The following is a 19953-nucleotide window of genomic DNA, read 5'->3' as shown; positions in this document are numbered from 1 at the left end:
GATAATATACAGAAGCCTAAAGTACAATTTTAGTAAGTTTTGCTTAAAAAAAATAAATCTAAATATATATATATATATATATATATATATATATATATATATATATATATATATATATAAGTTTTGCCTCGAATGTAATGCCCTTGGCATTCAGAAATTCTTTCTTATAATGTCTTGATGGTCCTACCCACCTATTGCATGCCACATGGGCAAGCAGGATGTAAGCCACAAAAACATTTATGACAAATGGATAACTTACCACCACTTTTTTGAGGAATATTGCAACTTTTTTAAAAAAATATTTTTTTCCGTCTTTGTAAGTAAGTATGGGTCTAAGAATCAGATCCATCTTTGGAATTACCCAGTTCTTGTTAATAAGAGTCTCTTTTGTGGTGTTTACTGAAACCAGAGCTCAAATCAATACGCTTTAACTCGTGATTTTACTAATCGTAAAGAAATCTAACGCAATCCTACAGGATCATTAGGGTAATTGCTGGAGGTGACGGTTATAGCGTGAAAGAGGGGCATTCACTCTAGACTGCATCTGTTAAATATTCTAAATAATATTTTTAATATAAAATTATAATAGGAAATTATTCATTTTTATGGATTATGATTCATTAAAAAATGGCATTATGGGTGGATATTTACCATTTAGTGACCAAATTTGTGACGTAAAATGAAGGCAAAAAGTGTACTGTATTTAAGACATACATCATTCAGAGACATTCCTAATGTTCTATATTTGTGGACATAACATATTTAGTTTAAAAAAAACTTGACATTTTTCTGAATAATCATCCGTAATAGCACAACATATTTTTGCAATAGTATTTTAGCATGGGACATAACTTTTATTACAAAAATAAATATAAACTTATTGGGGTAAAATAAAAAATATTATCCATGTTTAAAATTAAATTATTTTTTTTGTGAAATTCGACAAATGATAGTATTTAAAATATGTTCATGTTTTTTATAAGCTCATGGGCTTCATTTATTAGGATTTCAGAGTACAATACAAATAAGTGGTATAGCTTGCATGAGAACACACCACTCACTTGGTGCCACCTTATCCACTGTCGCACACATCATACTCAAACTTAATCCTCTCAAATAGTATAATATGTGTCTCATATAAAAATACAATAGTTCCTTCAGTTCCCCCTGCATGATAGGCCTATGTCCATTGTATTTATTCCCACCTCACTACTCCACTTGCGACTAACACTCACAAACTGCTTTCCTGTATTAATTCCTTAGTTGCTTAGCTACAGGTTGAGGATAGTGCATCTTCTTTACTTTTTAATCCTTCAGTTTCTTATAGGGAATAATATATCACCAAATCCATTCCCACCCCATCATTCATTAACTTCATTCTGATTCTGTGTACTAGAGAAAGCCAGCAAACCTGTCTCCCATCAAGATCCTCTAAATGTGCCCTACGCACAGACTAACTTCCTTCCAGTACCAATAACACAAAAACCTAGCTTGCACAATCCGATATTACATTACCCCGTATCAGGGATAATATACAGTCAATCCATGTGGCTGTTTTTTCCATAATGCTGCATTTTTTGTCAGGCCCTATTCCCATAGGGAATTCAGCCTCACGCTAAACGGGCTAAGACTCACATTTTGGCAGAGGGACCACACATTGTGGGTTTCCCTAGCATAGTTCTGGTAGCAATTTTTTCAAGCGTACCTACGCTGCTTGTCCCCCTGACTTAGCCTAGGATGGTGATAGCAATGAGTGTTGGCACTGATTGCTCTTTCTGGGAGGAGCACTACTTTATTTGGCCTATGTTAAAATGCCCCTACCCAGCCCTGTTCCACCTCTCAACATGTATAAAGTAGAAAGTAAGATGGGTAGTCTACATAGGGGCTTGCTCTTTTGCATTTTTTGTGTGCATGCACAATAAGGAAAGACGTTTTTATGCAAGTAAAATAGAACATGTGTCCCACTCTACATGAAGCCCTCAATGTTCTCCCTTGCATTCCTTTACTCATATTCAAGAATGTTGCAATACATTCTGGATTTGCAACCACTTCTCTCTGTGTTGCTCTTATGAAAAACCCGACTTCTTTGCACCAATTCCTTGAACATTTCCAAGCCTGGCTCCCTTATTTGTTATCCCCTAACATCCTCGACCATTATCTTGGGTGATATCAACATCCATTTTGGAGATCCAAATTCTACTTCTGCTTCCAATCTACTGTCTCTAATCTCTGATCTCAGCCTCTCCTACTCATGATAATGGCAACTGTCTTCATCTAGTTTTCTCCTGGCTTTCTTCAGTTTATGATTTTAATAATCATTTCCCTCTCTCAGACCATCATCTGATAGCTCTCTTCCACTAATTTAACCTCTTTCCTGTTTAAGTTAACCAAGCATCCTCATGTCTGCAGAAAACTCTGTTCTATTAATTGTCAACAATCTTCCACCACCAACTTGATTGCTCAAATGAAGATGAAATCTCTGCCCTCTTCTTCTCTTCTTCTCTTCCCACTTGTCCACTCAACCCTAATCCCTCCCAAATCATTCGTTCGTAGTCTCCTATGTTTATACCAGTCTTAATTATCCCTCTCCACATATATCTTTCCCTCATTTTTCAAGCTTGAGCTATTTACTCATTCTGTAAAAATATTTCCTGACCAAAACTCCCCATTCTAAGATTCTTGTGAGGCTTGCCTACATATGCCACTCATGCTTCATTTCCTCATTTAGTGACTTAGTTGGTCAATAGTGTGATTAATGCTAAGTCACTAAATGCTTCTAATTCAATTCTCATTGACCTCTCTGCTGCATTTGATTCGACCATTACGTCTCATAGGAATTCTGTATCCCCTGGATCTTCAGAAAATTGTCCTATCCTGATTCTCATCCTACCTATCAAACCAGTCTTTCAATGTCATTTTCTTTGGAAACACTTCCTCTCTTCTACCTTAATTAGTTGGAGGACCACAAGGCTTAGTCCTAGGCTCTCTGCTCTTTTCTAGCTATACCACTTCTCTTAGAAAAGCAATAAGCTCCTTGGGTCTGAAACTACCATGAGGACAACTAAAATTCTGTTTACAACACAACAAATAAACCTACCCCTTATACTCATGACCTAAGTGTCATTCTGTGATCAGATCTGTTCCTCGATCTGTTACATCTGTTACATACACCTAAGAAATATATCCATAAAATATATATCCAGTTACAACCTTTGAACAATAATTACAGATCTCTGTACTTTCATATAGTACCACACTGCTTGCTATTACAGGTGTGGAGAGTCAGGACATGTTATAATTGTATGCATTTGGAATATATTACGTACAGCAGAATCCTTATTTTAAATTGATTGGGTAACTATCATCAAGTTAAATATATTTTAAATATAACAAAAGAAAGATAATTCTGTCATCAGAAATTAATGATTTGTATTTAAGTGTGAGCTAGATGTAAATGTTTTTATTTACATAAGTAAATTGGTCTGTATATTTTTACAAACAGTGATCTGCAAGGATTTATTGGATTACTTAACAAATTCCTTTGGTTTTATTTTTACCTGGTAATCAAGTGCAGTATTTTGTTGAGTTTTTAAAATGTAAAACAAAATCATAAAGTATTAGCACAATAGTGTTTTCTCTTTGATCTTCCATTACTGGGCTCCTTTATTGTTGATCTTCTTTGTAATTGGTTTTCTAAGTACAAAAGACTGCATTCATTCAATTATTTAATGAAAATAGTACTTCAAATTCTTTACAAATGTTGAGTTCAACGAGTTGATATTGCTATGGTTAAAAGTGAGCATTTCACCTAGACACAGTGGAGAATGCAAAAAGGGGCAATCGTGGGCAATGCCAACCGCATCCACAAGATCCTTGCTTGTCAAAAAAAACAAAAAAAACATTTACAACAACGCTATACTAACTCTTCTCTGAAGAGCTCCCGATGCATAATGAGCTAATAACGCATCTAGGGATATTTATAATATGTGGATTTCCAACGACCTCAGCTGTTTTGGTTTCTTTCTTGGTCAAGCAGAAATTCCCTGGATCTATTTGGGTTTTTTGTTTTGAAAAGCAGGAAGTCCCTAGTTGTATAATGGTATAATTTCTTGAACAAGTATGGATTATTGGATGTATTACAGCCGAAGACCCTGGATGTAGGTGAGTACTACATAGGGTGGCAGCCATGGGTATGCTGGTACTTTTAGTACTACAAGCCCCACCATGCCCAAACAGTTTGCTGGCACTTGTAGTGCACTAGGGAGAAAGTGGTTTCTTTTTACTGCTAATTTTATTTATTTTTTATTATTACCCCACACCCATTGTTCCAGGGTGTTGGAAGAGCCCTAGTGCTGAGTACCCCTGGGGGAAGAGGGTTGGGTGTCTGGTCTGTCATTATGGCAGAGGGACCCCTTGATGCTACAGTGCCACCAGCCCTGGCTGGCAAAGTGCAATGCTGGTACTAGTGAAATTGGGGGACGCCACAAATTTTGGTCTCCCAGTTTTGCTAGTACCTGCCTAGGCAGCCTTAGGGTTAAGTTGCTTGAGGGAGTGGCACACTTTTTTTTTTTTACTTTGAGTTCCTTTTCCTTTTATTTTTTTTTTACAGTAATGCTGGCGGTAGTACTTAATCAGTACTTGTTCTATTATTCAAGGAATTACTTAATTACATACAAAGCACAGATAGAGCAAGTTAGGTGAATGGTGCAATCAAGCTGCTGTGACATTACCTGATCTGGTGCGTCCATTGCTCTGTGAGGGATGCTGCATTGTGCATTTATTGTGGCTAAGTGTGCTCCATCCATGTAAGTGCTGAATCCTTGCATTCCATATTGCATCATTGTGATCATAATTGTATATAAAATAATCCTAATATTATACATATAAAAGTGCAATATATAAGGAACTACCATCATTCTGTGGAGAAGTTACTTTTGTAGAAAAATGAATGTTTATTGAATTGTAAAACATGACAACATTTCAAACAAGGGACAGTACATTAACAAAGCAATTTAGATGTCAGTGGAGGAAAACGGGATGTTCTTGAGTTTGATGACAGAGCTGAGATTTGTCCTCCCGCCATTCCCATGTACCTTGTTACAGAAAATGATCACGTACACTTGCTAGTATTGTCATTTTTAGATTTGATAGGATATGCGAATAGATATGACACCTTAAGGCAATGTTATAACATACAATAATACAATATGGGAGTCATTATATGTGGCATGTAGTAATAACATCATCTAGAAAATGGCTGGGAAATGTTTGACACTTTAGTCTTTTCTGATGTTCAGCCAGAGGTTACCCATTACTGGACAAGAAACATTCTGGTGCATTTTTGCATTTAGTGCAGTTATCACAGCAGACTTTATTTTTTGCTTAATTACACAGTGTGCTAGATTAACAACTCTTTCCTAGGCCAATGTGGTCACGCGGTTAACTACCTAGTGCATTACGCTGCAGGATGTGGTAACAGATCCTCTTTAATGAGATACCCTGTGCGTATCAGAGTTTAGAAACCTTTACATTTTTCGCATTGTGTGAAATATCACAAACGCGCTTAAAATGACACAAAGTGTAACACAAGTTTAGCTTGCCTTTATTCATTTTCTTTGACATTTTCTTTTATCCTTAAGCTAAACTGTGTATATGTTCTACAGTAGGCAAATGTCATTGTCCTTTGAAATAAGGAGCAATGCCAAACACAAGCTCTTAGGAATAAGGGCAGGCAAGGCAGCCAAAGGCATTGTTTCCTGACATTCAGCTCTATTTTTGTTGGTGTTCTCGTTTTCTGACATACTTAGATTTACACGTTACATGGGAGATATGCTTTACAGACAATCCGTGAGCTACTGGCTGTGTAACCGTGATAATCTTTATATTTAAAAGGTTAACTGCAATCCCTGCCAAATAATAGGAGTTTTATACAGTAACTTACTGATGGCAGAATTTAGTTTTCTTTAATATGGTATTTTGTTAAAGGAGAACCCCAGTCAAGATAAATATATCAATAAAAATTGGTGTGGTCATCGTATCAGGTATTTAGGTCATTATAAAATAACTTTATATAGTCTGTGTTTGACAAGACATTGGCTACTTGTTTTTTTTAAAGTCTGGGGCAAAGAGACATGTATATCAAACCATATTCACTAATGTGCTTTGTAGGCTACTCTTACATAAAGAACCATTTTCTCCACCGTTTAGTGTTTCTCTGTTCATCAGAAACTTCATTAGGCATAAGTAACAGTGAAGGGACAGGCTGAGGCAATAGCTCTTGTATTTTCAAATTATCGAAGATTTGTCTACAGTCTAGAGCTGGGAACGGCTAATGGGGCAGAGCCGTAACTTAAAATTTTAGCACATTATATGCTGCCCCCCTAGGCCTCAATTTTAACCAAATGAACTGCGCCCCTCTTCAGTGTTGCCTCCTGGGCGGTTGCCCCTATCGCACCGCCCTAGTTACAGCCCTGCTGATGGCCATATGCACGTGAGGGAACTTCAGCAACATAGATTAATCATGTACACACACATTCTGTTTTAAAAATAAAAATATATAAAACAATGTTTGCATGGAGCTCTGCTTTAAACAATTCAAATTGTGCCAAATTCCCCCATTTTATGACAGTGGACAAGTCATTCTGAGACCTCACCAAAAGAAACAAACAAAACAAAAATGATCAACCTAAAGCGTTTAAAAATGTATTTTATGGGGATGGACCTGTATTATTAAAGATTAGTGACCAAATTTTTATCTAAATTGAGCAAATATATCATAAAAACTGGAATAAGAAAATAAATATTAATGTATCATTATATAATTCCTATTGTTACATTGTGAAGCCAAGACTGGACATATATCACCACTTTCCGTACCCCATGTGCCATGTATGACTTCTTTGCAAGGCAAAAGTTGCTTTTGTTGCACTGAATTGGCTTTTAAAATAATACAGTCAGAAATTGACAAACATAAGCATTTGGGGGAAGTAACATGTGTATCTACATGCATATTTGGAACAATATATATGCTAACATTTGTACAAAATAAACAATAAAGTTTTACTTTTCAGAATTTTTGACAATACATTTTGCAGCTCATTATACTTGTTTCCATTTGTGGTCATTATTTTTTGCCCACCTACAATAGTATTTTCTCTTTGACACATAACATAAGAGGAGAACACTAGGTTGTAACACTCTTTGGTATGGTTTTGGGAAGAGTACTGGTACTGTATATGTCTTGCTTGTGGCTTACTTTATACTGTATACAGTGCAAGCCATTTTTCAATGTGATATTGTGTGAAAATTGGTCAATGGTTTATATTCCATTTTTGTACAAATCATTTTATTAAATATGTTGCAATTGTGTATACAACAAATGATAATAAACACAAACTGTACAGTGCAGACAAACGCTTTGCATATACTGTATGTATGTAAATTTAGTAATACATACCAACATTTCTTGATACACATAGCTTACTACATGCAGATCATCATCACCCTCTTCCCATGCAACAGATGAGACATTGAACTAAAGAAACGTAAGGAATTAAACACACAGACGACAAATATGTGTCAACATATTGCAGAAAAAAAAACCTATAAGACAGCCATTTAAAAAAGAAAAAAAGAAAACAAAAAAACCTCTTACACAACCTGTATAAACATATAATAAACAAAGTAGATAACAGAGGTATTACACATACATAACATAGTAGTCATTTACAAAAATAAATTCAGCCTTAATTTCAACCAGTCAACTGGTTTTCTGGGCACTAAGCCCGTCATGAAGACTTTTGTTATGACAATGAACTGGGAATGTGTGTCTGATGTTGGTTGGGACACCAGCCCCACACAGGTTATATTGAAATATATGTAATATTACTCATATTATAACTTTGCTTATGTAAGAACGCAATAGATAATGTCTACTAATGTGCTTCACCATCAAGACATGGACAAACAGTAATTGTTTAACATGGAAATGATTATAGTGGTAATTAGGCTTGGTGTTTTGTGACTAGCAGCACAGCAAAGTTCTTTTCAACAGTTGGAAAAGCTCACGTTTTAAATCATTGTGAATATTTCAGAATTAAACCACTGGCACAATAAATCTATCATAAGCCAAATATGTTGATCCCATAAACAGGTACAGAACATTATGGATTAAGAAAAAAAGGACAAGAATTTGAATGTAACGTTACGAGCATACACAGTGCAAAGGGATTTGAGAAAAGAAAAGCTTACCCGTTTATGCCAAATTAAATAGCTACAGATTAGTATATTTTTTCCACTTAAGGTATCCAGACATAAGATCCTTTCTGATCCGGTATACATTTCTTATGGAAGCATGTCCTATTTATGCTAACTGTATACAGAACAAACTCACTGCTATCTTGTATAGAGTGGACAACTTACAGGATTTAGTAATTATTATGTGAGAGGAACCCAATGTCATTATGTAAAACTCTTCAAACGAGAGACATAGAGTAGGCAACTAATGACTTATAAATCACTTGAAAGTTCTGGTTCCACATAAAGTGGTTTTGTGTAAAATTCGCCACAAGCAAGGCACCTTTAACATGTAAATTCTGGTTTCTGAAGGTTCTGTGTTTAGGGTTATGTAAGATTTAGTGTGGAAATTAATAGCACTGGACTCTGCATGCTTACCTAAAATATTTTATTTACTTGGGTCCAGTTTTATCAAACAGGAAAATATCAAATCATGATCTTCAGTTACTACTTGCATTGCTGTTGCAAAAGGGGACACAACAAACAACGTGCCCATGCTTAGCTAAATAAAACTGCAGGAACAGCCAGAGATGGGAATGACCTTAGTGGAGACAGGTATTTTGTGATCTGAACCAGTACTCAACCTATAAATTCATTATTGAGCTAGAGGCGTCACTGTGGCATGACATACCCAGTGAAACGATGAATGAATACATGAATACTGGATTAGCCCACACAATTCCTGCCTCCTTTGTGAGTAGGTGACAGGTACACTTTCATTTGAGCTTGTTAAAAACAAGAAGGACTTAGATTTACTCTAGGTGGCGGAACACCTGGTAATCATATTCATTTTGTATTATTATGAGGAGTCATAGATGAAAAATGAGCCTTAATTCAGGCCTACAAGGCCTACAGAGTTCTACGGACCCACCTTTTTAAAAAACAAGTGGGTCTTGCTTACTGGGCAAGGCAAATGTTACCATTACCAGTAAACCTGTGTTATGTATAAAACACACACAAAAAGGAAAGTATAGTGGGTGTCAAACACTAGTGTCAGCCTACTCCCCCACTGGGTGTGTTTGACATATTTCCCTCTAGTAAATAACGCCAACCTGCGGAGCACAATATCTGTTGCCACATTTGACCAGTATCTTAGTCCTATTTACTATAGACATGTTTTAGAATAGCTGTTTGAAGGCTTCCTGATTCCCTGATTGCTTTCAGAACTAAGCCACCTGAAACATTCAAGTTCTAGAGGAACGCAATCCCTGCAAAAGGTCACAGACAGTGGTGAAAGCAGCCTCGTATAAAAGGGTAGAGAAATCCATTATAGCGCAGTTTTACAGCGTCTAACTATAAATTACTTAATATTTGTGTGCTACAAAATAGAAATTAAACACATGGATTTCGCTGTAATTGCACTCAAAAGGGGGTAAGAGTAATTGTCAGCAGGCAAGGTATCAAGTGTACTTGTGAAGTATGTCATTCACATGAAGTGTCACAGTCACGGATAAGATATTAAAAAGGCATTCCATATCTGGTAGGGCATTCCATGGTCTGAGTTTAGCTGGTTCCCCAGGTGTCTTCTAGTGGAGGGAGGACATAGACACTGAGTTTTATCCATCTTCAACACATTGGTTCCGAAACAGCAAAGAGCCAGTGCATATTTCACTTTTTTGTTTACAAACACTGAAGTTGGGACAGTCTGCGGGGATTAAAATGCTCGAGTGTGCCAAGGGGCTCAGTAAGTCACAATACCCTTGAGGGTCTGGCTATGATGTCTTACTCTTAGTGACTGGTTTGCCCCCGTTCATTATTGCAGATGCACTTGTGCTTTTACTTGGTGTCACACGGGTCTTTGGCACTGTCTCTCCAACATCATGCAAAGACGGTTCTCTGTACATGGCAACTGAAATGAAAAAAGCATATAGAACAAATTTAATGAGAAAAGTCCAACAGTAAAGAGATCTATACGCCACTGCTAATATTACAATACGATAAATAGGCAGAAAGACAGATTTATAGTAAGACAGAGACAGACAGATAGATACTGCTCAGATTCCTGTGAGTTAGATTTGAAATTCTATTTTTTATGCAAAATGAAAATTGTTTTAGAAGTCCATGAAAAATGGAATGCAATTTTTCCGTACTGATTTGCATCATAACGAAAACTAAACAGCGTTTCCTCCAGGCTATAAAATATCTTATTACCAGATACTGTAATCTAATAATCAAAACAACATTTTTTGATTACGCTGTAGAATATAGATAATACTAACATATGCCAGGGAGATTTATCCCTACTGAATTTAATAAATTCAATTAGCTTTCATAACAGTTCTGCCCAAAATGTGTTGCAATAATTATAAAATAATAAAGTATTAGGTACTATCACTAGTGCAGTGTATGAACCAGAGCAACTAGCAGTGGTTGGAGGGAAAACACAGCTAGCTGGAAGCTGCTGTATACGTGTTCTGTGCCTGAATTCTTAGTTACCAGCCAGTAGGAGAACAGTCTGTAATATACTTTTCAAAGATACACAAAACAGATGAAGCACATTTAAGATATAGCATATGTAGACACTATTGGCATTAGGGAGGCCATACAGCCAGAATTATCTTTTTGGGATCAATTCAAGGGACAGGCCCAATTTGCAACATTAGTGAGCTCTCACAGTTGTTCACTGGGTTCCAAACTTTAAGACGTGAAAGCCGTTTTTGACTGTGGTGATCACTAGATGCCTGTCTATAGAGACAATACAGGAGGGGCCCTGTCAGTCATTTTGGGCACATAAAGGAAATAACAGTGCTTGACATAGACCTGAAGCAAATGTGAGCTAGGGCGAGCATAAAGGTTCATACACTCTAGTTTAAACATTGGCGGGTTTTCCTCTAGTAGGGTTATCTGCATTCACCACATGGTGGACCCAGCTAGAGAGAACTGATCTCTATGGTAAATGCATCATCCATACTCGCAAAGAGCAGGGGACTTCAAGAAGGAACATTCCGCATTCCACCTGTGTCTGGTGCTTCAGCACGTTTACTATGATCGCTATAGTGGACACAGCTACCAGCAATGTAGGTAAAAAACTCTGGTTTTATGTACGAGCGTTTAACCAAGTTGGGAGGGAGACTCTTTTACAAATATGCCTAAAAATAGAGCTATTTATATTATATGCATATCTTTTAATTTATTACAGTATCTCATTAATTGTGTTTAAAATAAATGAATGGTAAATGGTTGAATGGTACAAGTAATTTCACAATGCACAAACATAGTTCATTTCATATATTTCCTACGGCTATCTTTATAAATCATGGATCATTTTAAACATTACTATAATACATATGAAATACTCGTCTGATAATGGTTCTGTACTTTCAATGCTGTATAAGATATTAAAGAAAATATAACTTTTAAATGTATTAGCCTCTCTGCAACTAAGGATTAACTGTTATGCAGAATTGAGAAACATTGTACCACCTAGGTACATGCACCATCATGGCCTCACAATCTTGCAAACCTTTGTACCATAGTGACCCGACTACATTTACTATGTCATGTGTTCCTATAGTCTCTCATTACTTCCTCCCCTTAGAATTTAAGCTCTCATGGACAGGGTCCTCTACCCCAAGTCTCATGTATGTCCCCTCTCTGTCTTCCTCATTTGTCCCTGTCATGCCTTATACTGAACTGCATTGCTATTTGTTCTGTTCATTTCTTCCATGTATGTATTATTCTGGTTATCTGGACCCATTGTTCTGCTTACTGTTTTCATGTATTATCTTCTTATAGTCTTATCTGTAGGATTATGTCAGGCGCTATGGAATCTGTGGTGCCATACAAATAAATATGTAGGACAAACTTAAATAAAAATGTTGGCTACACATCAAAATTTGCAGAAAATTAGGAAGGGAGCAGGCACAGAACACTCAGACTACTATCTTTACAAAGGCACCGGATGTAGGTCGGCTGATTCTCACAAGGTAAAAATATATACGACAACTTTAATGTATTTATGTCTAGTTCACTTTAAATAAATGCTGTAGTCATGTGATCCTGATAGGGATTTACTTCTTTTAATGAGTGAACAATTCTTAATTGTAATAATTCATTCATTAATAATTATTTAATTATTTATATTTTACATTTTCATAGAATAGAATGAAGCGTAAAGAATTAAATGGAATGGTAGGGGCGTGTCCCACCGTGTTTTGTCCGAGATGGATTTTCTGAGGGCTTCATTAGATATACTAGTTTGTGACCATTGGTCATTGTTAGGAATCAACTAGTTCCGTTTTAGTGTTATATAACATCTGCAATAAAACATTTTAATTAATAGATGAATCGGTAGTATTGGTGAACCACATCTGCACTGAGGTCCTTAACTACATTTTGACATACCTATTTAGGGTTCATCCTATCAGTCAATGAGCGCCTAATTAGTTTTTCTAAGATTTATTTCTATGTAGAAAATAAATAAAGCGATTTCAACATAATGCTGGCTTCTCACACTGCAGTATCGCAACCTACACAGGGCATACGCTCGAATATTGCAGCTCATGTGACCTGAAAACAACTGGGATACCTGATAACAATCTGATTACAATTGATCTGATCATTGTTAGGATGTTGATAAGTACAGTCAGAAGATAACTGCAGGTTACTGGTCATCTTCATAGTCCCCTAACAGGACCCTGTCATACCAGAAGTGATCCAGCTACTGTGTGTAGACAAACTGGGCACTGATTCTGCAGCAACAATGGCCTGTGTATGGTCAGCTTAGAATAGGTAGACAAAGGTGGCGCTAGAAGAAACATAGTATGGTTATCAATAAGGAAGGATATGTACCTTATATCACACATGCCTCTATTCTGTGTCTGTACAACAATGGATTTTAACTTTACATTGCAAAAGGTGTTTAGCTTTGTTTCTGTATTATCTATAATATAAATGTCTAGTGGCGTGTGTTAGTCTGTCTGTGTGTGGAAAAAATAAAACCAAGCTGCAGCGCCACCTGCTGGGCGGAGTTATACACTGACCTACTAAATTCTTAATGTGTGTGGGGAAAAAAATTCAGAAAGGGCTGAAATTTGGTATACAAAGATGTTTTTAATTTGTTAATTTAATTTGTTAATTGTTAAAAGTGTTTATAAAGATTTTAAAAAACTATATATATATATTTCTTTAAGGAGAAGTGACAGTTGGGAGTGGTTGGTGGTTGCCGGGGGTGACAGTGGGGAGTGGTTGGTGGTTGAGGCCTGGGCTATGGCCCAAATGCATGACAAGAACCTTCCTAACACCTTAAGTAGCTTGATTTGACTAGAATGCATGAGTATCATGCACGGGTTAACTTGTTAATACATTATTTGCAAATCCTCTTTAAAATATTTAAAAATAGGAAGGTGCTATCTGCTACCTTGATTTGTGGCACATTGGTCACATTTGAAGGCACCAGTGCGGTGATCCTACCCAATGTGCCACTGTGTTGCCCATGTCTTCCACATTACTAATGTCCTTCTATCCATTTAGCTACATTCTATAATATTCATTTCTATGCAATGAATACAAATGTTAGAGCTGAGTGATGCACAACACCAGCTGCACTAAAGCACAATACAGCTGAGACTGGCAACCTTAATCATCCCAACTGTTACTAATATATATACCCTCTGATGATCAGCCTTAAGGTTATATGAGCAATCAGGTTACACCAGCATGCAGGGGGACTATGTCTAAGCTGAGCCTCCCCTTGGGTGTATTTTCATACCAGCTGTAGTGAGAGGAAGAGAAAGACAAGGGGATTGTAGGCCTCTTATCTGCCTGCATGCTTGTGGAATGAGGCAGCCTGTAACAACTGGAGTGACAAAGATGTATCCCTATGATACAATACAACCATATACAGGCTGCATCTAGAGATAAAGATGGACATGAGTTAGGGTTAAAGTGACAGAAAATACTGACATTGATTTATAGTAATAGGAATGACATGACGAAACCATTAACTAATCTAGAATTTGACATATGCAATTATTTCTTCTAATACCATCTAAATGTAATAGATTTTTCTAAGTTTAAAATTACTTTTCCCCTCAAGAGGACATAATGCTGGACTGATCTATGTATTTGGACATAATTATTACTTTAACATTTCAGTTTTCTGATTAATTAGAAGCATAATTTAAAATACAATTGACCTACAAAGACACTGCACATATAACTCATTCCATTGTGTTGCACTTTATGGAAAACTGACTTATTCTGTCGCAATGTATGTACAGCAGAAGATAAAACAACAGTATTGCAACATCTTAAATAATGGAACGGCTGGCTGTGAATGCTTTATCGTGGGATTTAGGTGTCTTCTTACTAAGCGGCTATAGAGGTGATACCACTGTAGAGCAGCACAAACGTATTTTGACCCTCTTACTAAATGATAGATAAGAGCCAACATATGACTCTGTGTTTGTCCTAACCACCGACGTAAAGAAGTGGTGACCAAAGTTAGGCCAAGACTGGCTGAGGCGTAGGGATAGTTGTTTTAGACCACAGGCCCTGAAAGCCGCCAGTGGAATTAAAAAAAATATATATTTTAAATATTTGTGTCCCCAAGATAAAAGAACCCCAGCTGCCTTATCTATGGGGAAGGGGGGCACTAAGATCATATGGTTGTGTGTGTCTATATACTTTATGCAGAACGCTACTAGAAAACTGTTGCATGATATATTATGTATTTAGCGCAAAAAGAAAGTCTCTGACGGGACACAACAATGTGTGTAGTGTCTATGTGTAATTGTCCCGCATTTGTTCCATGTATCACTTCAGCATGTGAAGTGACTATGTGAATTTCAACTAGCTCTGTCGATAACATACAGAAATATGATGTGAACTGTCTCACAGCAGTTGCAAAGTGTCTGAAGAAAAATGTCTGTTTTTTTATCCACTTTTTTAAAACAAAGATTAATTTTACATTCATGTATTAACTGCTTTGATATTTTTTACATGCAGTTTTAATACATCACTTGACCTTTTTAGCTCTATATTTTATTATTATCTATGTATTACTTTTTTCTTCCTGTTTAGAATGGTTTTTCATTTTTGCTGTGCAAACTAAAGTTTAATTCTGTACATCACATGTTCAATTTCTTTGTAAGGTTATACAATCAAAAAACATCCCCAAATGGCACTTAAGATCTGTAAAAATATATAATAAATATATTGGAAAGTTGCTGTATTTAAGTATTGCCTATACTAGAAGTTAAAGTTTTTGCCTAAAAACTCCCCTGTATTTTCCAGGGACCTTTTGTTCCTAATGTAAGTAAAATTGGGGATAAAATGGCATATTCAGTATTTGGTGGTCTTTGGTGTTTGAATAGTTTGAGGCTTTTCTAGCATCTAGCATCAGTGTGTAAAAATGTATGGAACACTGCGCTTTATTATTGAACTGGGAAAGATTCAAGAGGGATACCAGTGTAATTCAATATGGTTTTATTTATACTTTTTTTAATATAGTTTTTTTGATGCTATGTTTTAGAGGAAATACATGTATATTTTTGCAAAATGAGCCTTCACATGTAATGTGTGAGGTCTGATCTGTTTAAATAGTAAATGAATTAGCTCTGTGAGTTCAATAATGTACCTAAAGGTTATATAACCATTGCATTTGTGCAGGGGGTGTTGCTCTCTGATGATTTCACCTGTACTTTACTTGTAACAAAGGAAAATGTGAGTAGGCTGGGGAATAATATTTTATTATTTACATTTTTTCTATTTTTGTTTTTTTGACAATGCTGTCCAGGTTTTGCAGCTAGACAACATAACATAACAGCTTAGTATTAGGCTCAGCATTTCTGATTTTTTTCAATGCTACTATTCATTTCCTGCCATATCTTCTACTTATTGTTGAATGCTGGAGTTTAACAATGTTCGGAAGGGTAAACAGAAACCACCAATCTTAACACAGGGCTATCAGACGTTTAGTATTCTACTACTGGGAAATCCGGCATAAAGAAGCTTTTTTTTGTTGGCTCAGCTACAAATATTTTTTCTATTTTGCTTTCAAGTTAGTTTCTTATGATTTCTGTGTAACAGCAATAGCGGCCCTTATTGAAATCTTCTATTATCTGTTAGGACAGTTACAGATTGTGCACTAGCCTCTGCCTAAAACAAGAAATTACCTATTACCACGTGGTATAAATCGGGAAGAAAGAAAGAAGTAAATAGAAGAAAGAGAAGAAATAAAGAACATGAAATAGGCAGAAAAGTTGGCAAATAAGCAGCAACAAGGTTCTTTTGAAATTCTAACCAAAAAGTGCCAGAACAACAAATATGTTTCACAAATATCGCTAATAGCATAGCAGGTTCTTCCATATGTCTTATTTGTTCTAAATTACGTAACCAGAAAAAGTGGGACAATAGTCTGTGTTCCAATGAATAGTAAGAACAGATAATGCTGCACTAGAAATATGTTTAAATATTACTTTTTGACATTTAAAAGTGCAAAAGGAACACATGAGGTAAAAATGTAAGAAAGTCTGAGCAAAGTCTTGTGTGATAATGAATCATTGTCTATGGGCTGCAACTTAAGGTACGACTAGCAAATGTGTAATAAAATGTGTAATAAATCCTGCTGAGGAGGACTACATTTCAAACAATTTAGCAGTTTTTGTGGGTATAAAGAATGGATTTGTACCATAGTTTAATCAGTTTAAGATTTAGCTAAAAGGTAGCATAATTGCTAGAACATAGCTGTTTTGAAGCAGAGCAGACCACTGATCTCCATCTAACTCCTCACCCAATAGTTGGGACTTTCTCTTAAGGGAAGTATATTGCAATATTACTGACATACACCAGCTGGGTGGTTCTGTGTGTATAAACAAAACCTGATAGTTTCCTACTGATATTTGTATGGTTAGTACAGTTCAATTGAAAGCTTTGAATTATAAGATATTTCCAAATTATGTCCCATGCGAGGGTAAATTTCTCCTTTAGACCTTTGTAAGAGCATAAAGAGACCTCCTTGATAAACTGATCCTCAGTAAATTCAACAGCTATAGCCCAGTTTCGAAACAGATTACAATCAAATCTAGGGGAGAACACAAAGATCTTATCTTAATAGTGACAGATCTTATGACTTGTGGTCCAAAACAAAATATGTAAGGGGATTAATGATCCTAAATTCTCAATCTCTACACAGTGTTTACAGCCCTTGTAAAATTACCAATAACCAATTAACTCTAGACACGTAACAATAAACAACTATATTGGGCACCTGTACACCATCTCTCAATATCAGAGAAGTAAGAGAATTATACTTTAACCTTGGTTTCTTAATAATGCATTGCCATTGTTTGTGAAGGGATAAAGTCAGGAATATCAGAACCTTCTGAAAGAGGTAAAGTATCCTCAGCAATACATTCATTTTGATCACATTCATGTGACCTGTCCAAGAGATAGTGAGATGTTTCCATTTTTTCTAAATGCCTTGTATAATATTGCTTAGCAGAGGAGAAATTTAACTCTCTAAACAGGGTAATTTGATTTAAAAGAAGAGACATCCCTAGGGGAAAGTGATATAGTTAGGGCTTCAGACTTAAAAGTGTTGACGTTAAAATTAAAGAGATGACCCATAAATTTCTGAAGAATCTTTGGCATTGAAATATGTTGGTTCATAATAAAGAGACAATAAATTAGCACAGTATCACATATACTGAATAGTAGTAAAATGTACCTTTGATTCTATTTATTTTATTATTTAATATATATGAAAGGTTTCTGTAGTTTATAAAAATAATTATGATTTCAAATTCAAAGACAATAAACCAAACAGTGTTAGAAATGCTTGGTGTAACTTATGTATTTACAAATCATATTAAGGCAGCTTCAAGCGGTTTACATTTATGTTTAATCACCACCTTATGAACTTTCATATTGTCCAGAGGGTATATTTAATAAATATACAGAAAATTTGAATGCACAATAATATCTTAAATTCTCTCTGCTTAATATTATTACACTATTAGGTGAATATATACATACAGTAAATATTTATTTTTTAAATGGGAAGGAGTGTCTAATATAGGCACTTCCTATTTCAATCCTCTTTATACAGCTTAGCAAATTAACTTTCACACAGCTATGTAAACTTAAAGCCTTGTTCTTTTGTCTCAGGTAGACATAGCATACTGCTAACTGATTTATATTGCTATACTTCAGTTGATAGGTATGCCACTCACTGGCCTAGAGAGTGCAGAGAACATGGGCCCCCTAGACTCGTGGGCCCTCTGCACCCAGAGTGACAAAGGTAGGCAGGCATATAATCACAGAGCCAACTGAGATCCAGACGCGTTAGTGTGGTTTTGCTGGCCCTGCCCCCTCTTGCAAAAGGGCCCAGTCCAGTAATAAAATGCCACTAATCCACACTTAATTTGTCTGGTGTTAGGGGCCACGCAGTGTAATAAATGACTTAAGTCCTGATCAGTTTAACAGTTTTAGAATGTGCATAATTAAAGTGCTTTGTGCTTCTTATTTATATGTCCAGCTTTTGTGTCCTAAATTTGCCTTATGAAAAAAGGTTCAAATTCAGAGCGGTTCAATAACTGATTTGGCTTTTTCGCATAGTTACCGCAAGCTGTGCCGATGCATTTCAATTAGTGATTCATTCCACAAAACAACATTATTGATGCTGATACATTCAAGAAAAGAAGTTAATTATTTCCACATACAACACTGATGCCCACATACAATATGCAAGATGTGGGTATCAAGCTGTCACACTCATCCAGGCTAAAGTGACGACTCTACTACGGTTTTGTGTGTGTCTTCACTAAAACATAACCCTGTCTCTCGGGGGTTTCATGAAAAAAACAGTATTCTAGCTTTCTATAAATATAAATATATATATATATATATATATATATATATATATATATATATATACACACACACAAATTATTATATCCCATGTAGATGTAAATGAAGACTTGTATACTAAATATACTGTGGTTGGAGATATAGAGGGAAGAGGGCAGACGTTAAGAGAGCTACTATCTAAAGTACTTTTCTTCTGGCCATGTAAACACTCACTTCTAGTTATCATACTAATCTATATAATTCAACCCCTAATAGTGCATGTAAGAATATTATAAGATCAGTGAAGATACAATTATTAGATGTCCTGCATCAGACATCTAATTAATTTAAAAGGCCAAAGAAAAGGTCTCTATTTTGTGAATCACAGGTACCTGACATTACAAGAAAGGGGTGAGAGGTTCTCATTTAATCCAGCTGCATTAACACTGTAGATTTTGTAAAACCACTTTACTTGTCTTTGCAACTTTCTATCCAAATTCCTTTTACTTGAATTTTGTTTTATTCTTTCCACTCTCCAGAAACAAGAGACCCACAGGATTCCCCCCACGGTGTGAACTGACATAACAAGCTACTGGGGTCCAGCTGAATATTTATCACACTCATGTGTTCTGAGATATAGCCTCTCAGTTAGCAAATTGTATCCCTTACATAATTAAAAGGAGTAATGTTAACCCTATAATTTTACAGTTGATTAAAGTTTAATTTTAATATGTATTAATTGTCAAACAATAACAGATTTTTCTTGGTTTGATGTAATGCTTGGCATGATACACATCGGTACATACCTTGAGTAGTGACCACATAGTTGATGTGGAAGTCTATAAAAAAAGATGATAACCAATCTCA

At 35.8% G+C, this 19953-nt stretch overlaps 1 protein-coding gene across 2 annotated transcripts in view; it reads right to left on the bottom strand.

Annotated features, from left to right (window-relative positions):
* Positions 1–6705: 6705 nt before the first annotated feature.
* The window catches only part of FGF14 (fibroblast growth factor 14), a 514840-nt gene continuing 501592 nt past the window's right edge, over positions 6706–19953 (bottom strand). For both annotated transcript variants that reach the window (XM_075199952.1, XM_075199953.1), the window contains exon 5: positions 6706–10144. In XM_075199952.1, coding sequence (XP_075056053.1) covers positions 10008–10144 — 137 coding nt within the window. In that variant the 3' untranslated portion in view covers positions 6706–10007. The remainder of the gene's footprint in view (positions 10145–19953) is intronic.

The sequence above is a fragment of the Mixophyes fleayi genome, chromosome 2, assembly GCF_038048845.1.
Source record: "Mixophyes fleayi isolate aMixFle1 chromosome 2, aMixFle1.hap1, whole genome shotgun sequence".
Taxonomy (NCBI): Eukaryota; Metazoa; Chordata; class Amphibia; order Anura; family Limnodynastidae; genus Mixophyes; species Mixophyes fleayi.
Note: the sequence above shows the minus strand (reverse complement) of the source record. Positions and strands in the feature narration are given on the sequence as shown.